The sequence below is a fragment of the Alexandromys fortis genome, unplaced genomic scaffold, assembly GCF_014885135.2.
Source record: "Alexandromys fortis isolate MF-2015 unplaced genomic scaffold, M_Fortis_MF-2015_v1.1 scaffold_43, whole genome shotgun sequence".
Lineage (NCBI taxonomy): Eukaryota > Metazoa > Chordata > Mammalia > Rodentia > Cricetidae > Alexandromys > Alexandromys fortis.
The window spans coordinates 5,019,649-5,047,167 of record NW_026067928.1 but is presented as its reverse complement, the minus strand read 5'-3'; the positions used below and the strand labels follow the sequence as shown (position 1 = coordinate 5,047,167).

Below are 27,519 nucleotides of genomic sequence, written 5' to 3'. Positions count from 1 at the left end.
CATTGACTGCCAAGGAAGGGAGGGGCACGAAAAATCAACATCAAAAACTCTCTGTGGAAGTGGGAGGTCGTTCCAGGATGCTCTCAGCAAACAACAGTGTGCACTAACCAGCTAGGAACTGAAATGTTTGTATAATTTCAAATAAGTTGGTCTTAACAATTACAGAAATGTCTAGGGGTTAATAGAGTGGAGAAAAACTGAAGAAGACACCCCAAAATGTCCTCTGATCTCTATATTTATCCGTTCACATATAACACATATCCATGCATACATGAACATGTACAAACGTACACACACAGAACTTATTGGCAGTAGAAACATAATGATAATTTCATTGTTGAGCTTACAATTTCTAAATGCTATATGACCTGCAATTATTTGAAAACACAAATAGTTTTAATAATGCCCCCTCAAGCAGACAACAAAAATGACTCATGAGGCCAATATCCCACACCTGACAGGAAGCAAACCTCAAATAAAAAGAAAAAACACTAAACTGTTAAGCATTTTCCTATCTGCCTAACTTAGTTCTGAATGCTTAAAGTCACATGAACCATCAGCTGAGAATATAAGGCAGCAGAAGAACGCTTGCCTAGCAAACACAAGGCCCCGAGCAGGGTGCCTGGAACTCCACAAAAATACATAAATAAATTACAAACTCCTGAAACAAAAATCAAGCAGAATAAACATAAGGAACTAAGAGTTAACAAAACAACCAGCATATTTTACAGAAACATAATGGTACTCACCTGGTGAACAAAATGTACACGCTGATAAGGGAGAAGCCGCACATTCCCACAAAACCCATCCAAGTATTTAGAAAGAAACCACTTCAAATCGAAAGTGACCTCTACTCCATCAGGCACAAAGTTCAAGGGAAAATACAAGCGATGTGACTACATCTTAGTCCTGAGGATAGCCTTTTTATGAACCCCAAAGCAGAATGCTGTTTTAAACACTTAATGGTACTCGGTTTTAGAGCAGAAGAGCGTTCCATATAAATGCACACATGGCCTATGCACTGGGAGTGGGTTCCACTCCAATCAGCATTGTAAACTACATCGTGCCTCTTGGATTGGAGCCCGCTGGTAATTTATTTCCTGCAGTTTCAAAGGACCCAGTCAGAGCATTGCCTCAAGGGATATACAAAATTATAAAATAAAATTTTCATGTCTGTTCCAACATCGAGTAGCCACACCCAGCTCAGCATAATAAAAAGAAAGCATTTAGCCCTTACTGGATGGAATTATTTTCCCTTGAAACTACCAGAAAGGGGGAGGGGTGCAAAACAAAACAATAACAACAAAGACAAAGCACAAATGGAAATCAACCTGAGCTAATTGGCCTGGGAGCCAGGGCTGCCTTTAGAAAGATTAGTTATGCTCGCTGGCCCCTTTTTCCCTATCCCTGCAGTAAGTCCCATACAGACCAGCAATCATTACAAAGGGTAGGCAACTCTCCCTGCAAGACAGGGGTGCCCAGACCTCCAATTCCTCACACAAATATTCCATAGTTCGATATGCTAGAAACAACTTCCTGTCAAAAAGAGCCTTCCTTAAAAACACACGATCCCCCTACACCTTCAGTGCCAACGGTAACTTCTCAAAGCAAAAGTAATAATAGCAATAATGATGATGATAAACCCTAATTGATGTCTAAGGACTCCTTCTCATTCACCGTGTCTATATGGGGACGAAGAAAGGCAACCACTACAGAGAAAGAAAGTCTTGATATTTTTATACTCTCTTCAGCCACCCTCTCACCTCTGATTAATCATCAGGAAAAGATGCTTGCTAAGACACTGGGATAAAAATGCCAGAAAGATCTACACAAGTTCTCCAGTGTGTTTTCTTTGCTTACAGGAACTATTAGTTAAGCGATGCGGCAGAACAAATGATCCCAAAACAGCGGGCGTAAGAGACAGCGCCTTCTGATAACTTTGCGGAGATTGGAACGTGGGAGAGCCTTCACGAGGTGCTTCTGACCTGGAGGACCCCCATCGAGCTCTGACTGAGAAGTCAGCCCAGTTCAGCAGTCATCCGAAGGCTTTCCTGGTTTTGTGGCTGTAACCAAGGTGACTGACTCATGTGCTTGGCAAATCAGGGTAAATAAATGTTTCCATAGGACTACCTGATAGAACCAGCGGTGTGAGAGGCAAAGTGAAACTGCACTTCCTGGCTCCCAAAGTCTTGTTCCATCATTTCTCTAAGATTCTACTGTTACAGAGACCACTAGTGTTTAGTCAAGATCCTTCACATGAGGATCATCAGGCCATGCTGGACTATTGGCGCCAATACTTCACTGTCTGGAGACTAGTGCTTCATACCTCACACACTCTCTCCCAAGGCCTCCAAAACTCAGTTTATTAACGTATTTGTTTAGCCTGTGTATTTGGAGGGTGTGTGTGCCTAGTGTGTATGCATGTGTGTGTGTGGCATGTGTGTGGCGTGTGTGTCTGTTAGTATGGATGCAGTCACATCTCAGCACAGGTGTGGAGGTCAGAGAACTACTTTCAGGAGTCAACTTTTTGCATTCCACCATGGGTTCTAGGAATCAAACTTGGGTTGCCAGCTTTGCATGACAGATGTCTTTACCACCACCACCACCACCACCACCACCCCCAATGGCCAAAAAAGTTGGGAAGGAAAGGGTTTATTTGGCTTACACATCCATGTTGTAGTCCATCACCGAAAGAAGTCAGGATAGGAACTCAAACAAGGTGGGAACCTGGAGGCAGCCATTAAAGCAGAGGCCTTGAAGAGATACTGCTTTTTGGCTTGCTCCTCATGGCTTGCTCAGCCTCCTTTCTTATTAAATCCATGACCACCAGGCCAGGACTGGCACTCCATGCAGTGGGTTTCCTCACCACTACCAACGCCATCAATCACTAAGAAAATGTCTCACAGACTTACCTACAACCCGATTTTATGGAGGCGTTTTCTTAATTGAGGTTCCCTCCTCTCAGATAACTTTAGTTTGTGTCTAGCAAAAATATCCAGCACACCCAGAGAGCAATCTCACTAGACATTACCCCCAAATTCTTATTTCTTATCAAGGTGAAATAAAAATGTCGAATATCATCAAAATCAGCTCCAGATATGCACGAGGTTATGCAAGTTCTGCCCTGAAGTAGAGCCGTTGAGTAGATTTCCTCTCACCCCAACTGCGTGAGAATGACCAGGAAGTTACCGCTCCTCTTGCACTGAAAGCCTCCTTAAAATACATGTAATACCTACACTTTCAGGGCCAAAGTTGACATCTCAAAAACAAACAAAAAATGATAACCCCTAATGGTATCTTAATAGCTCCTTTTTGTTTACAGTGTTGCTATGGGGATAAATGAAGGCCAACACAACAGGAGCAGGAGGCTTCCGTTGGTGGGGAAACCACATGATACATAAGAATTCTCCACTCTCCAGGTCAAGGTGTGGAGAATGTCAAGGCACATAAGAGTCACCCGTCCCTAGAAATGCTGGCTGTCTCTCCATTAGGACCCAAAGTCAGGGGCTCGTCTTCACAGTGTCTGGCTCCGTCCTCTGGAATCTTCAGGTCATCTTATACCTCATCTTCCCTTTTCCTTGCAAAGTAGCCTATGTGATCAGTTGTGATACTCTCCCAGCTGACATCCCATCTTGCCTGTAGACATTTGGGGCAATATTCCGGTCTTTTCCTGTAGGCTGGCAATGCTTCTGTGAATGCAGTTCTGGCAAAGGCAAGGCAGCTCTGATCTGAATCTGACCAGGCTTCACTTCCTTCACAGAGAGTCACTCCTGTTGACCTTAAGAGAACCTTCTCTACTCCAGCTTCTAGGAGGACTGAGCGACAATACCACCAATACCTCAGGTGCCCAACTGCTGGGCTGGACAGTTCCAGGCACTGCCTTATATCTTTCTAGGAACTCAGAGGATTTTATAACCACACCCTCAGCTTCATCACTAGCCTTGTTTTCCTGCCAATGATCTGAATTCAACCTAGGCCTGAAAACTATTTCTCAATTCCTACAGCATTTACTGACTCAAGATCCTGGACAGTTGTCAATACTGGTGATGCCGGTACGCTTTGTGTTTATTACTGCATTCCGCTCCTCTCTCCCCTGGGATTTTGTTATAATCAGAAAGCAGAATCTAGACTGCACCTCATCACTGGAATTCTCATCGCAACAGTGAAATCTCTATTCTGGACCACCTGGCTAATTGTATACTTCCCTGGTACACTGGAGTGACCTATCAGAAGGGGAGAAGGGCCCTGGAAGCTGGCCATCATAATAGTTTCACAATGAGGAACATAGACTGTCACTAATTTGGAACATAAAAGTATACAGCCATACTGAACTTCTGATGCCCTTCAGGATATCCAGCTGGCAATAAATTAGTTTCAGAGCCCATGAGAAATTGTTGATCTTAAGACAAATTAGAGAGAGCTGGAGACATGGCTCAGAGGTGAAGAGCCCTGACTGTTCTTTCAGAGGACCTGGGTTTGGTTCCCAGAACCAACATGGCAGCCCAAAACCATCTGTAACTCTAGTTCAAGGGATCTGATGCCCACCACTGAATTTCGGAGAGCATTGCACGCACGGCATGCACAAAAACACATATGAGTAAAATGCCTTTACACATGAAAAATAAATCAAATCAGAAAAATAAGAGGTGCTCAAAAATATGGTTTAAGGAGTCAGACATGCATTAGCAGTAGATTAGCAGTAGTTGAACTCAAGGTTGTAGATGAGCCTTCCTGGAAAAGGAAGATCACAAGCTGGAAATCAACCTAGGTTACACGGTGATCCCCAGTCTCCAAAATGAAAATAGAAAATGAAAGGAAGAAAATAAAACACTAGAGTGTATCTCAGTAGTAGAGCACCTGGACAGCATCACAAGACCCTGGACTGGATTTTTAGAGCTCGAAGGAAAGAAGGAAAGGAGGGAAGAAAGAAAGGAGGGAGAAGGAAGAAGAAAGAGAGAGGGAGAAAAAGAAAGGAGAGAGAAAAGAAAAGAGGGAGAGAGAGGAAGAAAGGGAGAAAGAGAAGAGAGGGAGAAGAGGAAGGGAGAGAGAGATCTAAGGAGAGAGGGCAGAAGGGAGGGAGAGATGGAGGAAAGGGAAGGAAAAAGGGAAAGAAGAAGGGAGGGAGGGAAGGAGGTAAAAGATGATTCCCAATCAACTACAGTATTTAAAGGACAGTTAAAGTCAAGAAAGAAAATCTAGCACCCAGAGAAATAAGACTAAAAAAGAGTCTTATGAAACATGAGGAAAGAGAGGAAGCTTCAATAAGGGAGAATGGGGTGCTTCAATGAGCTGCAATCACAAGGATTGCAAAGTACTCAAAGACTCTGACAATGAAGTACCTTCAGTGACCATGAAGTCTGGGAACTAGCAAGTAAATAAATGACAGAGATTGGCACCTGGCAAAGATTCCAGGATCTGGCACCAAATCCAGGAGACCTTCCACTCACCTCCTGTCAAGCCATCTGCCCCTCCTGAAGCTAGCACTGTACCCCACCACCCCTTAGGATGCTCACACTCTCGGGGGGGGGGGGCTAGGAAAGAACTCTCATATCCAGTTAAATACAAATACAAATTGTGTCCCTCCTTGTCCCATTACTGTTCAGTTTTAAGCAAGCACATTGTGAGGACCAAATGACTCTGACAAACATTCAAACCCTGGGCCGGAGGGGAGGCAAGTCTTTGCTAAGGTTTTCCCTTTTGAGCCTGTCAAACCAGCTGCCTTCTAAGAAACATTTAACCAGTAATGTATCTGCACATTACTTTAACACATTTTCTTGTCATTTGACAAGAGAGAAAGAGTTGGGATGACTATCAGGGACTTCAATTAAATTAGCCACACTGTTTTTAGTAACTCTCACCTGTCTACACAAAAACTCTCCTCTGAGACTTTACTATTTCCTCCTTCAGCCTAATCCCTTACTCACTTTCATGCCTTCCCCTTCAGAGTTTATCTCAAAGAACCAATGAGATGCTCAGTCAAGGCTACACACAAGCACACTGATGGCCTGTTTACTACACACAGATACAGGAACAGTTTGCATGTCCGTTAACTGAACATGCCGCAATGTCAGCGTTCAAGGTTGTTGTTCACCCATTAAAAAGCCACAAAATATGAACATATTCTGCAAGTTAGGTGAACTTCCCAATCATAATGCTAAATAAGAGAGGCCAGTACTCAAAAGTCACGTGCCATTTAAATAAAGCATCTGAAATGGCCGTGCTCCTAGAGACAGAATGTAAGCTGATAGTTGCCAGAGGCTGAAGAAGAAAATAAGGACAGATTACTTAGTGATCAAGAGGTTTTACATTGAAGTCATGAAATGATCAGTGATTACATGTTACTAGAAATATCACTAAATGATTAACTTTGAAATTGATGTTATATGATTCTCTTCTCAACAAGTTTCTAAAAGGTGTCCTCTCCAATGTGATTAAAAATGTATAACCCCACATCAGACAGAGGTCTAATCTCCAAAATATACAAAGAACTCAAGTAATTGGACACCAAAATATCACATAATCCAATAAAAACATGGAGTACAGACCTAAACAGAGAACTCTCAACAGAGAAATCTAAAATGCCTGAAAGACACTTAAGGAAATGTTCAACATCCTTAGTCATCAGAGAAATGTAAATCAAAACAACTCTGAAATTCCATCTTATACCTGTAAGAATGGCCAAGATCAAAAACACTAATGACAACTTATGCTGGAGAGGTTGTGGGGAAAAGGGAACACTCCTGCATTGCTGGTGGGAATGCAAGCTGGTACAACCCCTTTGGATGTCAGTGTGGCAGTTTCTCAGAAAATTAGGAAACAACCTTCCTCAAGACCCAGTAATATCACTTTTGGGTATATATCCAAAGGATGCTCAATCATGCCACAAGGACATGTGCTCAACTATGTTCATAGCAGCTTTGTTTGTCATAGCCAGAACCTGGAAACAACCTAAATGTCCCTCGATCAAAGAATGGATAAGAAAAAATGTGGTACATTTACACAATGGAGTACTACACAGCAGAAAAAAATAATGACAGCTTGAATTTTGCAGGAAAATGGATGGAGCTAGAAAACATTATTTTGAGTGAGGTAACCCAGACACAGAAAGACAATTATCACATGTACTCACTCATAGGTGGTTTTTAAACATAAAGCAAAGAAAGCCAGCCTACAAACCACAGTCCCAGAGAACTTAGACAACAATACGGACACTAACACTAGTTATAATCTACATGGGAAGTAGGAAGTAGAAAAAGACAAGATCTCCTGAGTAAATTGGGAGCATGGGGTCCTTGGAGGAGGATTGAAGAGGAGAGGGGAGAAGCAGGGAGGGTAGCAGAGAAAAATAGAGAGCTCAATAAATATCAGTTTAAAAAAAGAAAACAAAAAAATTTTAAATGTAATGTTCTTTTTAAAATGATGTGTGTATATCAAGCTAGGTGGTGGCACACGCCTTTAATCCCAGCATTTGGGAGGCAGAGGCAGGCAGATCTCTGTGAATTCAAGGCCAGCCTGGTCTACAAGAGCTAGTCCAGGTCAGTCCTTAAAGCTAAAGAGAAACCCTGTCTCTAAAAACCAAAAATAAAATAAAATGTTGTATGTCTGAGGAAAAGCAATGTTGATAAAGTGCTCACTATGCAAGTAGGAAGACCAGAGTCTGAACCCAAGAACCCACTTAAACATGCTGGACTTGGTGCCATACACTGGGAGTCTCAAAACTAGAGAGCCTGGGCCTTGATGACTGACCAGCCCATCTGCTCAGTGAACAGATGAGAAAAATCTATCTCAAAATTCAAGGTGGATAAAACCTGTGAAATGGTTCTCTGGCTATAAACACTTGCCATGCAAACCTGGTGAGCTGAGTTTGATCCTTGGAACCCAGTTAAGGAGGTAAGAGAGAACTCACTTCACCAAGTTGTTCTCTGAGCATCTCACGCGTGCCCTGGAATGTGTGTACCCACACATACATCGTCTAGGCACACACACAACTAATAAGAAATTGTAAAGGTGAGTGGCTGCCAGGAACACTCAAAGTTGACCTCTGACCTGTTCATTCAAGTGTACACACACAAATACTTACACACTTTAAAATGGTGCACATAGCCTAATTTACATAAATGATACTATTTTCCATTATCAAAAGTCTATATCCTCATTAAAGTATACTACACCACCTAGGACCTTATTATTTCCTAAGTCACTTTCACTATTACTTGAAGGATCAAAAACAAATAACAAAAAAAAAACCTTCAGTGTTGACTTCCAAAGGGCAGAGAGAATATACCACGTCACAGAATTCCCCACATCACAGTTCCTCGGGATAAAAACCAGACATGCAAACATCTAGTCATTGCGTTTAGCCCCTTGGAGCCCTTTCTGTCAATATTTCCTGAGTAGATAAGGTCAAGAAATGTCTGTCTGAAATAAGAATTTTTATAGAGACAAGGCTAATAAAGGGAGTCCTCACAGATGACTAAGCTCAAAATTCCAAGCAATAGGGAAAGTCAGTGAAGCTCTATTAGGCATCTGCTTTGAGAGCCCTACAGAGCTTAATCCAGCGCCCAGAAGATACCACCAAGAATTCCTTCTCTACAGTCAACACAAGACTCTCCCTGTGGCTTTCGAAGTAGCAGAAGGGGGCACACCCACTGCAAACAAAACTTTTTAAATACAGAAGAGTATATGATGTGTATTACTTAGAATACATAGCTTAGGCCCAGTGACTTAGAAACCCCATTTTCTTCCCTAATGTGCCACAGCATTGAATTCTCAAAATGTTCACAGATACAAGCCAACAAGGCAGAGGTAGGCTTCCTCTGAAGCAGCGGCACCCAACTGAATCCATCCGGTGAACAATGGTTTGCAGACTCCAGTCACCAGTCCATCCCATGCACACACAGAAGAGCCATGCAGATGAAGCTGTTACACAGTAGTAAAGCAGGCAAACAAGAGCCTAGCTGCTTGTCATAAAGCAAAGTCACAATACAGTGTCACCGGCTACACCCGAGAGCCTGAGAGACACATGGAAACTTCAGTTTCATTCCAGACTTTCTCAAGCATAGTTTGTATTAGAGGAATATTCCCCAGGAGTCTTCAATCTTGAGAGGCAAATAGAAAAAAAAAAGTATCATCAAAGCGAACTCAGTTTTCTTCCTTGTCCACTGAAATCCCTAGAGAGACACGTTGGAGTCCATGTGAAATCAATTCCCAAATGTACTTGAATTTTACTTCTTTGGTATGTGAACAGTGATCAAATTTCTTTCTAAGCAACTGGTAAGTATCAGGGTGACTAAAATATATTCAAATTTGCATTTTAACTATTAAGAAATAATCCCATTAAGAAAGAAGTTGGGTAACAATTTGATCAGCTAGTCCTGGCTGCTTTTTTTTTGGGGGGGGGGGGATTGAGAAAGGATCTCACTTGCCTCAAATTCACTAGACAGCCCAGCTGGCCTTAAACTCATGTCAATTCTCCTGCCTCAGCTTTCTAAAGTACAGCATGTCCAGATTCTTTTATTTGAGGTAAAATCATCTTCAACCTTAATAATACAGTAAATACAATTATCAACAAATATATACACATTTTATGTGTATCATATTTATGTAGATATTCATGGGTCCAGCTTTACATTTTATCTATGAGGAAAGAAAGCAGTCTTATTCTTTTTCTGTTGATTTGTTTGAGACAGCATCTCACTATATAGCCCAGACAGGGCTCAAATTCAAGATCCTCCTGCCTCAGCTTCCTGGGATCACAGGTGGACATCACAATACCCTGCTTTGTGTTTTTTTTTTCAATAAGTTTCTTGGTTATCAAAGAAGAGCTTGGCCATTGCTCAGAGCAAAGGAGCTGAGGTCATGGGCAGCAGTCAAGTTTTGTGACACAAGAGAACAGGAATAAAGACCAACAAGAGGACAGAGGAACTGCCAAGAGATGCGAAGGGACCAGAAGATTATCCACGGTTGCAATGCCAGCAGTGTGGCAGCTGACTTTTTGCCAGCACTGCTTGGCAGAGCAGGAGCCAAAACCACCACAGTAAGAGAGGCTGAGAGCTGGCAATTTAGGGCAGCAAAAAGAGGGGAAAAGGGCCCAGTGCTCTGGTGAAGGTTGTTTGCCCACACGTTTAACTAACCTGGGATCTATTGGCCTAAGGGAAGCAGTCACAGGTTTTGTCCAGTAACAGCATGAATTAGTGGAACAGATCACCCAAATCACTTTACATCAATAGTCATTCTAAAACTCACCTGCTTTAGAAAAAAAAAAAAAAAAAAAAAGTTGAAAGCCATGCTAAAGGAGTCTGTGTTCCACAGTACAGCATGTAGCTCCTTTAAAAAGCCCATTGTAACAATGGAAAGAAAGAGCTTTTAGGAAGCAAATTTAAGGAGGGGAAATTGCCTGGCAACACTTGAGAACCAGCTGGGAGGGAGCGCTTCCTTCTGCCAGGACATTGTCCCGCCTCCACCCGACACTCTCCCAGGAGCCCAGATCAGCAGCCCTGACTCAAGCTTTTCTAGTCCCAGGACTTGCTGCTGCTCCAGGCTGACTCCCTTCAGTCAATGCAAAGGTCAGGGCTTGTCATGGTAAAAACACTGCTCCAAAAGAAAGCCTACTTAGTGCGCAGTGAGCCTTCTGCCTTCCTAAGTCTTAGGTAATTGAACGGCAGTCTATCCTCCAGGACCCCATAGGCTCTCCCAAGGTCATTTTATCTCCTTAAATGTCCCTTGTCTCCTGCCCAGTAATTTTTAGTTCTTGTATTATGTTAACTGGTCATTCAGCTGGCAACTTTTCCCTAGGACTGAGTTTTTACTTCTTGTCAGGTAGCATACTGATGAACTTTACAAATATTATCCTATCAAATTCTCTTAAAAAAAAAAATACAAAGTCTCATTGTCTGTTACTTTTTACAGAGGAAATCTAGGCACCCAAGGTCAACAGTCCCACCCAAGCTCATACATTATCCTGTGGTGCTGGTCCCCTGCGGCAGTGTAACTCAGAGGGACACCTGTGTGCGGTTCCTAATGGTGCATGGCTTTATTATCTCGGGCCCACAAGTCATCCATCCAGGCCAGGGGTTCTCAACCTTCCTAATGCTGCAACCCTTTAACACAGTTTAAATACAGTGGTTTATAATGGAAAACACCTTTGAGACCTATTTTAAACCACAGCACTGTCTAAGCCTCCTTTAAGGAAGGTCTAATGTGTTGGGTCCTCCCTTCTAAAGGCCCCATAACTCAAGGTTGGACTTCAAAGTGCTCGGTTACTGCCAAAGACTTGTCAATAATGCTTACTCATAAAAAAAAGGGTGGTGGGCTGCCCACCCCTGAGAGCTTAGGGAGAGAAAGGGCTACACTGGGATTCTATAACGCACAGCATGCGATAAGTGGACAGTGACCGGAAGTCACTGAATCGCACCGGTGACAGGCTTAGTGACTTTTTTTCTGTTGGCATCAGAAATGCACTGTTTACTGACATTTTAGCTTTAGCAAAAATGGCTTTAGCAATTCCCAGGGAATCCTCATTCACCTTTCATAGGAAGATATGTAAAATACGTCTTGTCAAGTTTAGAAGAAAAAAAATAGTGGATATAGGAAAATGTAAACTATAAAGCTGACAGCGTCATAGATAAAAATCTTAAGATATAAATTAAGATCACAAGCCAAATAAAACCACCCTGGGTTCTCATGAGCTTTTCTCCAACTAAAATATAGCTGACATTTATTCGTGGACTTGGGTCCATCTAGCTCATGTTTGTAAACTTTACTAATTTGTATTTAAGTTGTACTTAAACCAGACGAACTGAATTGCCACGATTCAGCCAAATACAAAATGTTTTCTTATGAGCACTGATGAAAACTTAAGGGTCATAGTACTAGGTAGGCCAAAGTGGGTGGGAATCACCTCCGGCAGAGCCCATTGCAACTTAACCTTTCACATAATAGTTGACTTTTAATAAGTCTCCAAATATCAAAAAAGAATAAACTTCATCATATATCTTTTTACTTCCATATGTGCTTTTTACTTCCAACTCTCAATGCTAGATAGATTCTATAGCCTAACGGTATCCAGACACTTATCTATATATAGGCAGAGACATCTTGTCTATAGAAAATGAAGTTGCTGGAATCCAGTGAGAATCAGGAATTCAGGTAAAGAAATATTACTTCATAAAACAGTAACACAGGATGGAAGAAAAGTAAGAAAGAAGGAAGAAGAAAGGAGGCCAGCTGAAGCTCACACTGAAATCTTAATGGGCCCCATGCCATATCCTCAGGCTTCATGGTTGAGGACTTGAGGAGTGTGTACCGGATAGTTTCGTATATACTTAACACAAGTTATAGTTATCTAAAAGGAGAAACCCTCAATTGAGAAAATGCCTCCATAAAATCAGGCTGTAGGCAAATCTGTAAGGCATTTTCTTAGTGATTGATGTGGGAGGGCTCAGCCCATTGTGGCTGAGGCCATCCTTGGTCTGGTGGTCCTGGATTCTGTAAGAAAGCAGGCTGAGGAAGTCATGAGGAGCAAGCTAGTAAGCAGCCCCCCTCCATGGAGGTGCGAGCCAAACCCTTTCTCCCCAAAGTTGCTTCGATCATGGTGTTTCATCACAGCAATAGGAACACTAAAATATTAATGTTCTTCCCAAGTACTATCCAAGATGACGTCTGTCTTAGCTAGGGTTAGAGAACTGTAGGTACTTTCATATGGTAGGATCTGAGTTCTGTCTGTCTGTCCAAGGGATGTATGTCTTGCTTCCTGCCACGAAGATGATGAAATAACCCTCTGAAACTGCAAGCAAGCCCCCAATTAAATGCTTTCTTTTATAATTGTCATGGTCATGGTGTCTCTTCACAGCCATAGAACAGTGACTAAGATAGTCTTTTGGAGGCTTTTAAGGGCCAGCCTTAAAAACCCCCTCTCAGGAACCAAATGAAATGCTACAATAAGTGAAGGAAAAGAATTCCCCACTATGTACTTTCCCACATCAGTTTCCTGATTGCTCTGCCATCCTCCAAGGTTTACAGTTTATGTACACATACAGGCACAATCAGCAACTCTCTGCCAATAGCAAGGATACCAGGCATGCATTTCTCAGGGCCAAGAAAACAGATAAGGGCTAACAAAGTGGGCACCTGTACCTTCCTTACTGGCTCAAGGGGGCGTGACTTGTGAGATGCCAGACATACCTGAAGAAGGCCAATAGAGGTAGGGGCTATGATTTCTAAGAGGGGGAGAGAGAGAGTTTATGTATACATTTGTGTGGCTAGCTAAGTTAGAAGTTTGTGCTCCAATAAATGTAGAAAGGGGGAAGAGACACTGTAGCTCTGTGCTTTCTAAGCACTCACTTTCACTGGGAACACAGCATCGTGGTAGCCATGACAACCTGCTTAACTGCAGAAGGAAAATGGGTGGCATTTGTGTCCACATTAGCATTTTCGCCAAGCGTTAGCTGATTAAAGGAGAACTCTCATCCCTAGAGATTACATCGACAGTGGCTAGATCAAAGGGGAAAAACTATGGCTGTGTAGCATAAAATGAGGAGCACACTTTCAGCCTCTGGACCAAGTGGTGGGGCAGTTATTTCCTCTGATGCCTGAGTGAGAAGGATTTCCTTTCTCCAGGGCCTTTTCGAGAATTCAAGGCACCCAGTATATATTCTATATATATCAAGATTATACAGCCAAACGAAAAGTCATCCTCCTGACTTCCAAAAGATATATGTATCCAGTCGATGGGATATTTTCATGAGGTAAACACACAAGTAGTAGGAAACACCCAAAGTTATTCTTGGGGAAGAAATGAAGCTCTTAGGGACGAGAGAAATTACAGGCAGGAGCAACTGATTTCCACAGCCAATCACTCAACAGCCTTTCCAGATGGGGCTCCCTATCAGGTCAGAGAACCACTCCTCTGGCAGGTGGGCCTGTTGAAGACTAGTTATCCTTGCTATATCTCCCTGGTCCTTGGCAATAGTCTGTGAAACCTGTCACCACTGGGTCTGAGAGAGCATGGTTTGTGTCTTCTGAATCATGCCCTGGAGCATATTGTCTTCCCTCTCTGTTATAGTTGCCATGGAAGTGCACTAGTAAGAGGACGAGTCTCTTCAGCCAGCAGCTCCATGGAGCAGGAGAGGCAGTCTGTGGGGGAGACACGTCAGCAGATGCCATTTGCAGGACAAGACTTCTTCAGGCTCATAAACCACAGGTCTTGTGGGGAGTGCCTGGCAGTGGTTCCCTAGCAAGCCAAGCTTCTGTAACAGGCTCGTTATTCAGGAGGAAGAGGGGGGAAATCAAAGTGTAAAAGAAAGGTAACGAATTCAGGGTGTAAAATTATCAGGAAGCTGCAATATATTGCATTTCCTCCTAGCCACAGTAAGCAACAAGGACAATCCAGCCTACACCCATTTTTTAAATTGTACTTATTTATTTATCCTTATCTGTTCATCTGGTTTATTTTTATTTTACCTCTCTCTCTTTTGCTTGCTCGCTCATGCACGCTTTTGTGTGTGTGTGTGTGTGTGTGTGTATAAGCACACTGCTGTATGCATTTGAGGTCAGAGAATAACTTCCTACCATCTGGGTCCCAGAAATCACATTCAGGTCATCAGGCTTGGTGGCAAGTGTCTTCACCCACTGAGCCATCTTGTCAGCCTAAGCCCAGACCATTAATTCCTGATCCAGATGTCAGCACACTTGCTACACCTAGAGTTCTGACATCCATCAATTAAATTGTTTCCTGCGTTTTCATCTCATCTTTTCTTTTGAAATATAAACACGACAAGTATAAAGCTTTAAAGCAAACGGTCAGTAATTCTTCTTAAAATTTCCATAAATCCCAACATTCTAACATTGAGATGCCAGCCAGCCTCTGAGGAAACAAGGCATGTGGTAATTGAGGTAATGCCATGACCACATGGCAATGCATGGACTAATAGGAATGGCTTAATTTGAGATGTAAGAGCTAGTCAGAAATATGCCTGAGCCATTGGCCAAGTAGTGCTGTAATTACTATAGTTTCCGTGTAATTATTTGGGACACACAAGTGCAGTCTCTGTCTACACTGGCATTTTACCAGCCATTGAAGATCATTCTATAGATATTACCACAGAGCCTGGTTTTTGTCTGTTTTGACTATTCTAAAGCCTTAAGACTATGTGTCTTGCCAGAATGAAATTAAGGCAGAGCACTGGAGAGAAAGATTAGAGGTATAAATACATAAAATATTCGTAAATAAAATGACATAGTGTCTGGACAATGACAAGAGATTACAGAAGTCAGAGACCCCCCATATTGCCCCTGCAGGACTCCATATAAGAGTTGCCAGTGGGGACGGAGCCCAGTACTCCTGCCCCTCAAAAGATATCTGCCTCCAAGATCTCAGGGTGAGCATGTGTTGGCTGAGAATTTAAAAATCAGTGCCACAGAGCCACTGTCCCCTTCCTTGGTTCATTTCCTCACCTCTAGTGGGTCTTCTGCACTCCCTGGGGACCATGCATTTCTGGTGAGGAAGTGAGCTGCTAGTGGTAATTTCTTGATTTTTTTTTAAGAAAAAAAAAACTCGATAGTTTAATCATTTCTTTCTGCAATGTTGCTAGGAAAAATAGAATTGATACTGCTTACTTTTTTCGCTTTTATTCATTTTTCTTAACTTATTGATATTAGGTAACCCACAATCTTTTTATCTGCCTGCGACCAACACTCCAATGACCCATATTTATTTAGTTATTGTTTGTCCATTTGTTTGAGACAGAGTCTCATGAAGTCTGGGCTGGCCTCAGATTCCCCAGGTAACTGAGGTTGTCCTTGTCCTCTTGCCTCTGTCTCTTAAGCTTTGATATTGTAGGGGTGTGCCCCAAACCCCCTACTTCTGCTTCATATTTACCCTCTCAAAAAATAAGTACAAACATCTGCAATACTCATATAGCACAAGGAGCCACCAAGCCCTCTCCACTCGAAACACATGGAAAGGCTCCCACTTCTCATTTGTCCTCGAGGACATCAGTTCTTCTTGCCTGGAAGACTACATCAGTCAGACTCCCCAGAGAAAGAAAATCAACAGGATGGATATAGAAAGGGGCTTCATAGGTCAGCCAAATGGCTCAGCAAGTAAGAGTGCTTGCAGCCAACGCTGACAACTTGTGTGCAATCCCAAGAACCCAGTCGGAAGGAAGGAACCAGTCCTGAAAGTTCTTCAATGGCCTTCACAAATGTGTATGAATGTGTGTGTGTGTACATGCATGCTTGCGCGCACACACACACACAGAGTAAAGTAGTAAATAAAAGTAGAAATTTTTAAAAAGTTAAATGTTAAAGTGTGGCCTTATCATAAGATATTATATGGAGCCCAAAATGTCCCAAGCTGGAGATCCAGGAGAGTTGAAGGCTTGGTGCCATCCCAAAGCCTGAAGACCTGAGGAACAGGAAAGCTGATGGATGTCTGTGATCAGCAGTCTTTGAGACAGCTGGCTGGACAGGCAAGAACAACTGGTCCTTCAGTTCAAGTCAAAGGGAGGAAAACCCACAGGACTGCTCGAGCAGGCTGAAGAGCTTCCTCTCACTAGGAAGCTCAGCTGCCTTCTCCAGGGTGGACCTTCAGCTCACTGATGAATAAGGCCCACCCATAACTGCTTTCCCTAAATCTACTCAACAGATTCAAATGTTAATATCATCTGAACACACATTCACAAACAATGCCCAGCATCACAGTCGACTGACAGTCTGGGCATCCGTATCACAGTCTATCAGCTGATACAGCTGATAATGAACCCCACTCTCGCTGAAATAGTCTACTCTTCGAGCAGCAGCACCGAACACGCTGTAGCAGTTTTCTTCAGCTATAACACACCCCATATGATCCACGCTCTTAAAACATGCACCACACTGCTTCTTGTGAATACTCACAGATAATGTCTACCCACAACCACAGCAACCGCTAGTCTTAGAACAACAAATTACATTCTCCCAGAATATCTCCTGGACTCCTAGCTGCGCTTTGTACACCAGAACCCGTGAGGCTTCCTCCAGTCCGGCTTCCCCACCACTCCTCACCCCAGTCAGACCCTCCTCTCTTCCTTACGTCTGGAAAACGCCCACTGGCTCCAACCTTCCAAAGCTCACTCCTGACAGCCGCTTCGTTCAGGCACCCTCGTCAGAGCCATCACTTATCCACTTACACTGCTTTCCCCATACACAACAAAGGCACTATTATATTTTCTCCCTGGAATTACAGGCACCCATCAAAGGTATTCATTTACAGGACCCCGGTTGGGCTCTCACCTCACTGAAAGGAATGTCAGCTCCCGGAGAGAAGAACTTTCTCTGCCTTCTTTGTAGCCTTGTCCCAAGTGTGAGAAAGCGGCCTGACCTCATGGTAGACCTTCAATAAAGTGTTTCCAGGAAGGGAGGGCCTTCCTGAGACTTATCAAGGAACCAGTGCCCTATACTAGCTTCAAACCTTCCATTCTGTTTCTTATCAACTTCATTTGCTCCTCAATTGGCAATTTCTACCTAACAAAAATGACCTTAAATCGGAATGAGAAACCATGAGATAATCCTACTCAAATACTGAATCAATTCTTTTTTTGGATTAATGATTTTAGCTCTGCAAGTTATAGTGTTGCTTCAGCAATCCTAATTCATTAATGTTAGAAAAGAAAAAAGAAGTTGCCCTCGAGGCAGAAACTTGGCATATAAACGTTGATCTCAGACCAAAAAAAAAAAAAAAAAAAAAAAAAAAGAGCAGGTTAGGGAGCTACAGGAAAGCACTCCTGAACCTGTGCCAGCACCGTGATTAAGAGATCGTGTCTGGAAATAAAACAGGAGTTTCCTGCTTTACTGCAATACATCATCCGCTGGGTATCAGCAACAACTCGGGGGACCAGGGGGATGACTCAGAGGGTGAAGGTGCCGGTCCTGCAAGCCTGGCAACTGAGTTCAATCCCTAGCGCCCAAATAAAGGTGGACGGTGGCAACCAGCTCCACAGCTGTCTTCCGACCTCCACATACGTGCCAGAGTGTGTATACCCCCACCTGCACCTAAAAATAAAACAACTCGAAGTTGATAATAAGTTTTAAGTTTACAGTCCTGAGGACACTCATTTTTTTATTCAGGAAGAGAGAAGAGAGGCAATAAGAAGTCTCCTGAGAGTTTTGTCAATGGCACAGCCACCACAGCCTTCTTCATAATGCCACCAATATGGAAGTGTTTAGGCATCCCAGCATTTCTTGCTAACACTTCTTGCCAACAAGATGACTAACAAACATAGCTGTGTCTAATCCACAGATAACCCTGGGACTATTGGAATTGTTTCAAAATATAGATGGTGAACCACAGAAACCCCAGGGAAACATACATTACCAAAATAAATAAGCATAAAACCATGGGAAACATTTTTGATTTTTAATGTCATCTTATTTTCAGTAGATGCTTAACTTTGATTCAATAATCTCTTATATAAGTAAGCAATACAATAATATTAATTCTACAATACTGTTTACTCTTTACATCAAAGATGTAGTACTCAGAGTTTCTGTTAGTGGCACTTAGTTTATGAAGAAACAATGAATCTCAGTACATGAGAGGCTAAGGCTAGAGGACTGAGCAGTTGAGGCTAGCCTGGGCTACATCATGAGACTGTTTCAAAAGAAAATAAATATCAATCTTTTTTGAATGAGACTAAAAATAGAGCCATTTTAGCATTTAAGTCAAAGTTATACAACTTGTAAATGTAGTTTGTAGTCCTTTAGGGGGACATTGCTACAATGTAGTTTAATAATGAAACAGTTTGCCAGGCAGTGGTGGCCCACACCTTTGATCCCAGCACTGAGGAGGCAGAGACAGGTAGATCTCCGAGTTTGAGGTCAGCCTAGTCTACAAAGCGAGTCCAAGGACAGCCAGGACCATACAAAGAAACCCTGTCTCAAAAAGCCAAAATAATAATAATAACAACAAACTATTTTAATCAAGTTTATTAATACTTTCTAATACTCAGTGTCTGTATTTGGAATTGGGGAGAGAAAGAGAAAGATTTATCTTTGAACTCAGTAGAACATCAAGGTCTGATGTAGTAGATATAATTGATCCAAGGTGGTGATTGGCAAGAAATAAAATTTAAAGAGCATGAAAACTCATGGAAGCCCAGGACCATCACTAATTATCAAATGTGGCGAAATAAAAATCCCAACAATAAAAGGGGAGTTAAACATGAGTAGACAGCTCACCAAGGGAGGGGCTCGCTGGCCCATTATGGCAGAGGCCACACCTTTCCGAGTTTATAGAAATTGACTTCCATCCCTCTGAAGATGGGGAACACAGCTGTCAGAATCAGCTAGTCTGATTGGCTGAGCAAAAACAAGCAAGGATGTATAAATCAAAGAGAACTCACTCAGGGAAAGCCTACCCAGTGATCTGAAGTAGAAAATCTCCTCAGAGTCAGCTACAAGCTCAACAAAAATTCTCCACAAGAGAGTTCAGGTCTCTCTAACCTACACAGCTAAAAATTCCCCTTAATTTTGTTTTGATTTGGTTTTTTTTACATTCCAGCCAAAGTTTCCCCTCCCTCCTCTCACCCCAGTTCCTTTCTCCACCTCCCCCACCCATCCACTCCTCCTCGGTTTCTCTTCAGATATGGGCAGGTGGGCCTCCCGTGGTTATCAGCCAGCCATGGTATATGCAGTAAGACTGGGTACCTTCCTCTTCTCTTAAGGCTGCATGAGGCAATCCAGGAAGGAACAGATCCCCAAAACAAGCAACAAGAGTCAGAGACAGCCCCTGCTTTCACTGTTACTAAGTCACACAGTCTACATGGCTATTTTATCTTGCTATAGAGGTCTTAAGTGTCTACACATTTCCAATATTCTGTTGGGTGGATTGGCTTGGTTTCGACTGTTTGTTGGGTTTGTCAAGGAATACAGGGAGCTCAGGACCTTAGATATGCCAGGGAAGCAGAAAGTTATGCCTCCAGTTCCAGAGTTTTCTATTCTTAAACACCCGAACGTGCCCACAAGTGCATCTGTTAATTATTACTAAAGAGATAATTCCTCGGAGGCCCACACAGGTCAGCGGTTAGCCAGAGAATGAGTTCCTTAAGAAGGCAGCTGTTTGGACAAGTGGGCTGTGGTCAGGAGCATTAGTTTCCTTTGGCTCATTAGATTTATACTTCTTAAATTATTCCATTCTAGAAAAGAGAAAAGAGAAAAGAAAAAAACAAAATCGGGGGCTTTTTTTTCCCCTAAAGAATATGCCCTTGAGGTCTACCACTTTTGGATTTTCTTGTGGAAATAGGAGAAGAGCACCATTGCCTACAAAGTTCACTTTCCTTGAAAGGGGGAAACAAGGGTGGGGTGGTAGTTCACAGAGACAGTCCACAACACAATAGCAAGGCAGTGTGACGTCAGCCTGACAGCTGGTCCCCAAGTCAAGTTTCCACAGCTTCTGGGAAGGAACACGCTGACGCAGAACCAGACTCCACTCAGTCACATCATCCTGCTGACACCCAGGGCACAGGACAGGAGAGAGAAAGAGTGGACAATGCCACACAAGCACACACTAACTACTACCCACCCGGAACACAGCAGTCAGAATGACCCAGGCCTGATTCAGTTCTGCAGTGTCCATCACGAAGGTAAAAGAAGTTAACGTGGCCAGTAGCATAAGCCAGTCGGGATGTTCGTCTCATCCCCTGGGTTTCCTGCATTCCAATGAGAAATCTACCTTCTTGGCTTGTGTGTCCCACCATATATATTCTACCCCTCAGAGTTAACCTTATTTTCTCTTAAGACACTATCTGCTAGATAGCTGAGGCTAGCCTCACACTCACTGTGGAATTCATTATCCTCCTGTCTCAACTTCAAGAGTGCTGAGGTTAGAGGTCTGAACCACATGCCAGGCAAAAACAAAAGTAATTCTTTACTTCAAACACGTTCTATCCAGTTTTGATTTCCATACAAATTTGAACACACCAAGACTTTTTCCAGGGAGCCCAATGATGGTCAAATAAATGAATCTAGCCACATTTTCTGATGGAGGTGGGTCTTGTAATAATAAAGAAACTGCCTCGGCCCTCATAGGACAGAAAATTAGGTAGGCAGAGTAGACAGAAGAGAATGCTGGGAAAAAGAAGCTGAGTGAAGGAGTCGCCATGATGCTCCCACTCCAGACAGACGCAGGTTAAGATCCTCTCTGGTAAGCCAGCTCATGGGCTACACAGAATATTAGAAATGGGTTAGAACAATATGTAAGAGCTAGCCAATAAGAAACTGGACCTAGCCGGGCCAGGCAGTGTTTGAAAGAATACAGTTTCCGTGTAATTATTTCTGGGTATAAACTAGCCATGCGGGCGGCCGGGTGCTGGGGACGCAGCCCTGCCGCTCCTATTTCAACAATTTTCTGAACTATCACTTTTCACAGAAAAATCATAACTGAAATGAAAATGTGAAAAGATTAGTCTATGGGCAGTCAGCCAAGGGAACCCTATAGCAAGGCCTGGCGCACGCTGCCTTGATTCTCCAGCTCAGTGGCTCTCAACCAGGAATGGTTTTATCCCACAGAGGACACTGCAGTGTCAGAAGACTCGTTTAGTGATCAGAAATGACGAAAAAGGGAAGCACTTTTGTCCTTCAGTGAGTCCCAGAGGCTGCTGAGGCCTCTATAGTATCAACAACACATCTAGGGCAGAGTGCTCAATACAGAATTGTCTGCCCCTGCATCCACAGGGCTCAGGGTGTGAACGGCAGTGCTGGGGGTAAGAAGCCTTGCTTTACTTAAATCCAAGTACACTGTCAGGTGTCCAAAATGGCTGGAGGGTTTAGGGTTACTAACCTCCTTGCTGTTTTCACTCATATTGTATTTCACAAAGGCTAATGTATCCCATGGTAAACATTATTCTGCTTCAACAGCTCTTTTTACTACCGGGATATCTTGCCTGTTCCTTGGGGTTTTATTTTGTTGTTGGACATTTTTTTTTATTCCTATATTGTTAGTTTTGTGTTTCAGTATGTTGAACATACCCACACTTAGCACTAGATAACTTTTTAGAAGATATAAACTAACTGTTGGGTTAGTTGGTGGTTTTTCAAACCCAATTTTGAGATGAATAGCAAGCAGAGAAGAAATAGGAAGAATATAATTGTTTATGAAGCCAGATGATCAAGTAAGGACCATGAGATGGCTCGGTAAGAAATGGCATTTGTTCTCAAGCCTGGTGACCTGAGTTTGATCTCTGAGACCTACACATAGTAGGAGAGGAACCAACTAGTACAAATTGTCCTCTGAAGTACACACTAAACCATGGAATACACACACACAGAGACAGAGACAGAGAGAAACCTTATCACTAGAACATACAAGAGAACACACATCCTCTGACCTTCTAGAGAAAACAATTACATCAATGTTTCAAGAAAATCATGTGATATAAATCTCTATAGCCACGTACCACGTCTCAGAACCTACTCCATGATTTTCTCAATCCTTTGCTTTTGTTTTTAAAACACAATGCACAACTCGCATAGCTAAAAAATCTTTAGGAAGGAGCCGTGGAGGAAAACCCATGAAGCTCCCTAACCACTCAGATCACGTTTCCATGCAGAAGCTCTTTCAGGATTCAACGTCTTTGGTGCATCTCCCCTCACTCAAGCACCCACCCACTTTAACCTTCCAGGCTCAGCTGAATGATTCAAAAGAAGCCAACGCTCATGGGCAATCCCATTTACCCGACAACTACCTTCTCCAAGGAACTCTTTCTCAGGCTTGCTGATAAGCAGAAAGAGAAAAGGGGCCTGGTACATTCAGAATCCTCTTTTGAATCTCAGATAAGAGATGCCAAAGAAAGATTGTGCTGGGAACGGCACAGGAGTGAAGAAGTAAGCTGAGCTGGCATGTTTATGGACGTACACTGGCTTACCTCAAGAGGCAGCTGATAGAGCATCAAAATAAACTATCTTCACCTGACTTGGCTTGAAGGCTTCACTACTGAGAAAGGCATCCTAAGGAAAGTTGGTGAAGTCCAAGTGAAGAGCTTCTAAGGAAGACATCTGATGATGACCTCTGTGTGTCTCTCTGTCTCTGTGTGTCTCTATATCTGTCTGTCTCTCTCTCCTGTTTCCCTCTGTGTGTCTCTCTCTTGTCTCTTCTCTCTCTCTCCTGCCTCTCTCTCTGTTTCTGTGTGAGAGCGAGAGGAGGGATGGACAGAGGCAGAGAGACTTTCAAGCACATGCGTGCACGCGCACACGTACACACACACACACACACACACACACATATATATATACAGGCAAAATTTGATTAAGAAGACTTTTGGATTATATCAACCTATCAACCTGAGTTTCAGTTCTGGGCAACCGGGACAAACAAGTCACCTCTCCTCCAACACAATGGAAACATGGTCATCCCTTGTTTAACAAGCTCTTTTATCTCTTGTATGCATTAGTGTCTGTGTTGGGTGCTGTGAACATAACTGTTAGCATTATGAAAAGTCTGCCCTAGTTATTCAGTATTCTTGCACACAGGCCAAAATCCCATGTTTTTTTCCTACTCCTTAGGAAACTATCAGCACTCAAACTTTTGGGATGTCAGTCCAATGTTGTCCTCTTGAACACATTCACTTTGTGGTGCCTTCTTGCCCACTTGTTAATTGATTTGTGTGGCTCTGCCTCCCTGAAATTGAAGTCAAAGTCTACACTCTTTTGTCCTCTTACAACACTCAGTGTGCTAGAAAACTCCTCAACCTAACAGGCACTCAATTATTTGTTAACAGAAAGAACATGCATGCATTGAAGACTTGAACATCAAACTCCTCATTATACCTCAGTCCTCATACCAACCCCTCTCCAGGTGGATGCTGGAGTCACAAATTTTGTTAGAACCATTGTGACAAGCATCAGCAGGCAAACAAGGCGTGATGCTCACTTCAAACCAATGGGGCTTAGCCCATTCTGCAGTTAAAATCTTTCTTACACACTCATACCCCATGGAAATGCTCGCTGCACAGTGCTCAGAAAAGCCTTCTATTTAATATACCGGAAATGCATTTCATTTTAGCTTCTAAAGATAAAATTCAAACTGGAGAGAATTTCTGATGCTTGAAATAGAAATGCCTGGAGAGGGTTTGGGGCTTAAAAATAAAATACATTTGTGCTTGCATCTAATCATACAATCGTAAAGTTGAATAAAGCCAACAGTAGCCAACAGCAACAAACAGCACAATTCAAGCATTCCAGATTCTCAGGGGCATATTTGAGATCAAAGACTAATTTCATTTAAAAAATGAAAGTTCAAAATCAAAAAATTAAACTATCTAAGAATAACTCAGGCCACTGGAAAAGATAGTGTAACTCAATACAATTCAAACATTTATTTTTGTACAGGTTGTTTAATAAGTCATTTTCATATAAAGCTTATTTTATAAGACTGAATGTTTCCTCCTGGAAAGATTTCAGGGACGCATTCCTTTAATGTTATTTTTTGAATAACTAGAAGAATAGGAAATAGTGTGTGTGTGTGTGTGTGTGTGTGTGTGTGTGTGTGTGTGTGATAGACATTTTACTTACCTAAATTTAAGACCAGTACAAATTACAGGTCAGCTACCTATTCATGACAGGTCTAGAATACATGCAGTTTGATTAGGAGCAGTCAGTACTGGAACCAGTGGCTCTAAGAACTTTTTATGCCTTCTAAATTTCAAAGAAACCTCAACACTTCATTCCTTCTCTCCCAGACAGTTATTTTCCAATAATAAATCCTTGGCCAAACTCAGTCCTGTCAGGTTCTGATGAGATTTTGATGCTCCTGCAAACCCAGAAGCTGGGGCATGGCTGTCTGTGGCTCCCCTGGTCATTCGTCACAGCTGTAAACTCATGGAAGCTCAGAAAGAAGTCTTGCAAATAGATTATTAGAAGCGCATTGAATAATCCATAGATTATCAGTTAGGTTTTAGATTCTAATTATTAATTATGCAGTGCGTTCTGGGATCTTTTTAACTGACTTCTGTCACCAGTATAGTAATTTTATTTAAAGATTAATTTTTATGACTTGTAATTTAATTATGTGGTGGGAGAATATGTACCAGAGTATAAGCGCCCTCTGGGTTCAGATGAAGGTGTCAGATCCCTTAGAGCTGGAGTTACAGGTGATTGTGGGCCACCTGATATGGGCACTGGGAGCTGAACTGAGAACCTTTAACCCTTACCCTGTGCCTTCAACTGCTGGACCATCTCTCCATCCCACCAGTATTGACAGGTAAGGCTTATTAAATCTTCTGGAAAGTTCTTCATCAATTTTGCTTCATTATACATTTTTCCAAAGGCATTGATTCATGTTATCATTGGTGTCCATGGTGTCTTGAAAATCTAAATAACCACATGGCGAGAGTGTGTAGTATTTCTTAATACTTAGAAGAAATCTTCCATTTGAAGACAGGAGGGCTGGGAATAAAGCTGTGATATGGTGTTTGGCTAGAAGACTTACGGGCCTCACTTCTATTTCCAGCACCACTAAAATAAGAGTCATAATGAAGGTGGGGGGCATCTGGGAATCACTGGTGCTTCTTTAGAAACGATGTGTCCCTGACACAGAAGAAGGCAGAGACACATCCATCAACAGGAAACATGACGCACCGTAAGAGGGCTAGCGGGCCCTGATTATTCTGCAGATATTCTTATGACCTAAGTGAGCATAATACACAAGCCTGCAGCAGCAGAAACACGCCAACCAGGGAAAGCCTGACACTCTGAGGAGCTGCTGTGGCCGACAAGAAAACAGCGCAAGCACAGTAGAGCTGTAGGAAGAACGGGAGCAACTCGCATGCAACTTGTGGAAGAAAGAAGGCCAGAAAAGGGACAGCCACACTTTGAAGCATCATAATCCAAACAAAAACAAATTAAAACGAAAGCCTCTGGACAGAAAGGAAGTGCTGAAAGACAAAGGAGGTCGTCACTCTTTTTAAAGTGACAGTAATTACAGATGAAGTAATTACTGTGACCACTTTCTTATATTTCAAGGACAAAATCAGTTTTAAAGTAAGAATATTCAAAGTCCTCTCTTCTAAGCATTTTGAAATATATAACACATTATACTATATCAGAAGGACATAACACGGCACACGAAGATATGCACAATCGTCATTTGTTGGTTACAAATAAAATGAAGCTGAAGAAACCTAGTTTTGAAGGTAATGTATTACTTACCAAACCTGCTATTGGTGTAGACAGTCTATTGATCTTCTTGATGATGCCGGGTCTGAGCTTATTGATCAAACTGAAAGTAAATAAACAAATAACACATGCAGTTACAAAAACGCCAAGGTGATTTTAGTGCTCATTGAAATCGTCTCAAAAATTTTGAGTAGATAATTCCGATCCCAGAACTATGTGGCTGTTCTGAGCCAGTGGCCCATCAGAAGACAAAAATCAACTAAATTCAGTTTTTAAACTCAAACTCAGAACAAAGAACTCTGAACAAAAAGGTGGAAGTGTCCCAGGATCAGACCTCTATATCCAAAGCCCGTGTCTTTAAAAACAGCAATAAAGAAAGGCTCAATCTGGTTCTGTTTCACCACGCAGTTAGAGTACCATCAGAATTCTCTTCACTTGGAACACTTTTCCCTATAATAATTCTAAATGGGATGTTTTTTGTTTTCTCATCTGGTTCCTTGTTTCTACCCACATTGTTTCACGTGTAAAGGGTGCAGAGGAACTCATCCAAATAATTGACTATTTCTTACTGGTAACACGTTCACGCCCATGACTGACTACCAGAGCAGAATGACTGGGTGAAAATTAAATGTACCGGAACTCCTCCGAATTACCCTGGGATCTGATACTGAGTGTCTTCCAGTTAATATGACACACATGGCAAAGATATCTGCGCCTCTACACACACCAAAGCACAAGGAAAGCAACTCATCTTTGACACCCGCACTAAAGGGCTGTTCTGCGGCTAAATCGCGGTTGGCATGGATTCATTCATTTTCTTCGCTGATAGAGTCCGACCACATAGTAACTCAATACACAGTGTATTCCCATTAATGTGAGCATGGGTAATTAATCATTAATCACTGTCACAAAGCAGTGTCTTGAAATAGTGGATTTATTTTGTTGTTGTTTAACAATTCATCACCCAAATAAGCAATTCTTTATTCTGTAAGGAGGTCCAACAGGAAAGCAAAACAAGAGGAGGCTCGCTGGTCTCTCCTCTGCAACGGGCACTGGTTGTGGGTGTGGGAGGGCGTCCTGTGGAATGTCACTCCTTCCTCATTCCAGAGATCTCTATATACATTTGCGTATGCTCAGAATAGGAAAAGGAGACAAAAGCATCTCCATCTAATAGCCTTCAGAATGTTGTTCAGCAACATTCAAAATTACAAAACATTGGCTTAGGAAAATTTAGCCTGGCAAACAAAAGTTGCTTTTCTGTTTTTGCAGTTTATTCACACAAAGGTCTTTAGACAACTTAACCACACATAACAGCCATCTCCTTGGCTTTGAGGATGCATGGCTGAGAATGGAATTCGGGGCCTCATGTGGGCT

General features: G+C 42.4%; 1 protein-coding gene across 11 annotated transcripts in view; it reads right to left on the bottom strand.

The window, feature by feature from the left end:
• Lmo7 (LIM domain 7) overlaps nt 1-27,519 on the bottom strand; it is a 184,686-nt gene that overhangs the window by 96,543 nt on the left and 60,624 nt on the right. For all 11 annotated transcript variants that reach the window (XM_050144691.1, XM_050144683.1, XM_050144687.1 and 8 more), the window contains exon 3: nt 26,179-26,248. In XM_050144691.1, coding sequence (XP_050000648.1) covers nt 26,179-26,248 — 70 coding nt within the window. The remainder of the gene's footprint in view (nt 1-26,178; nt 26,249-27,519) is intronic.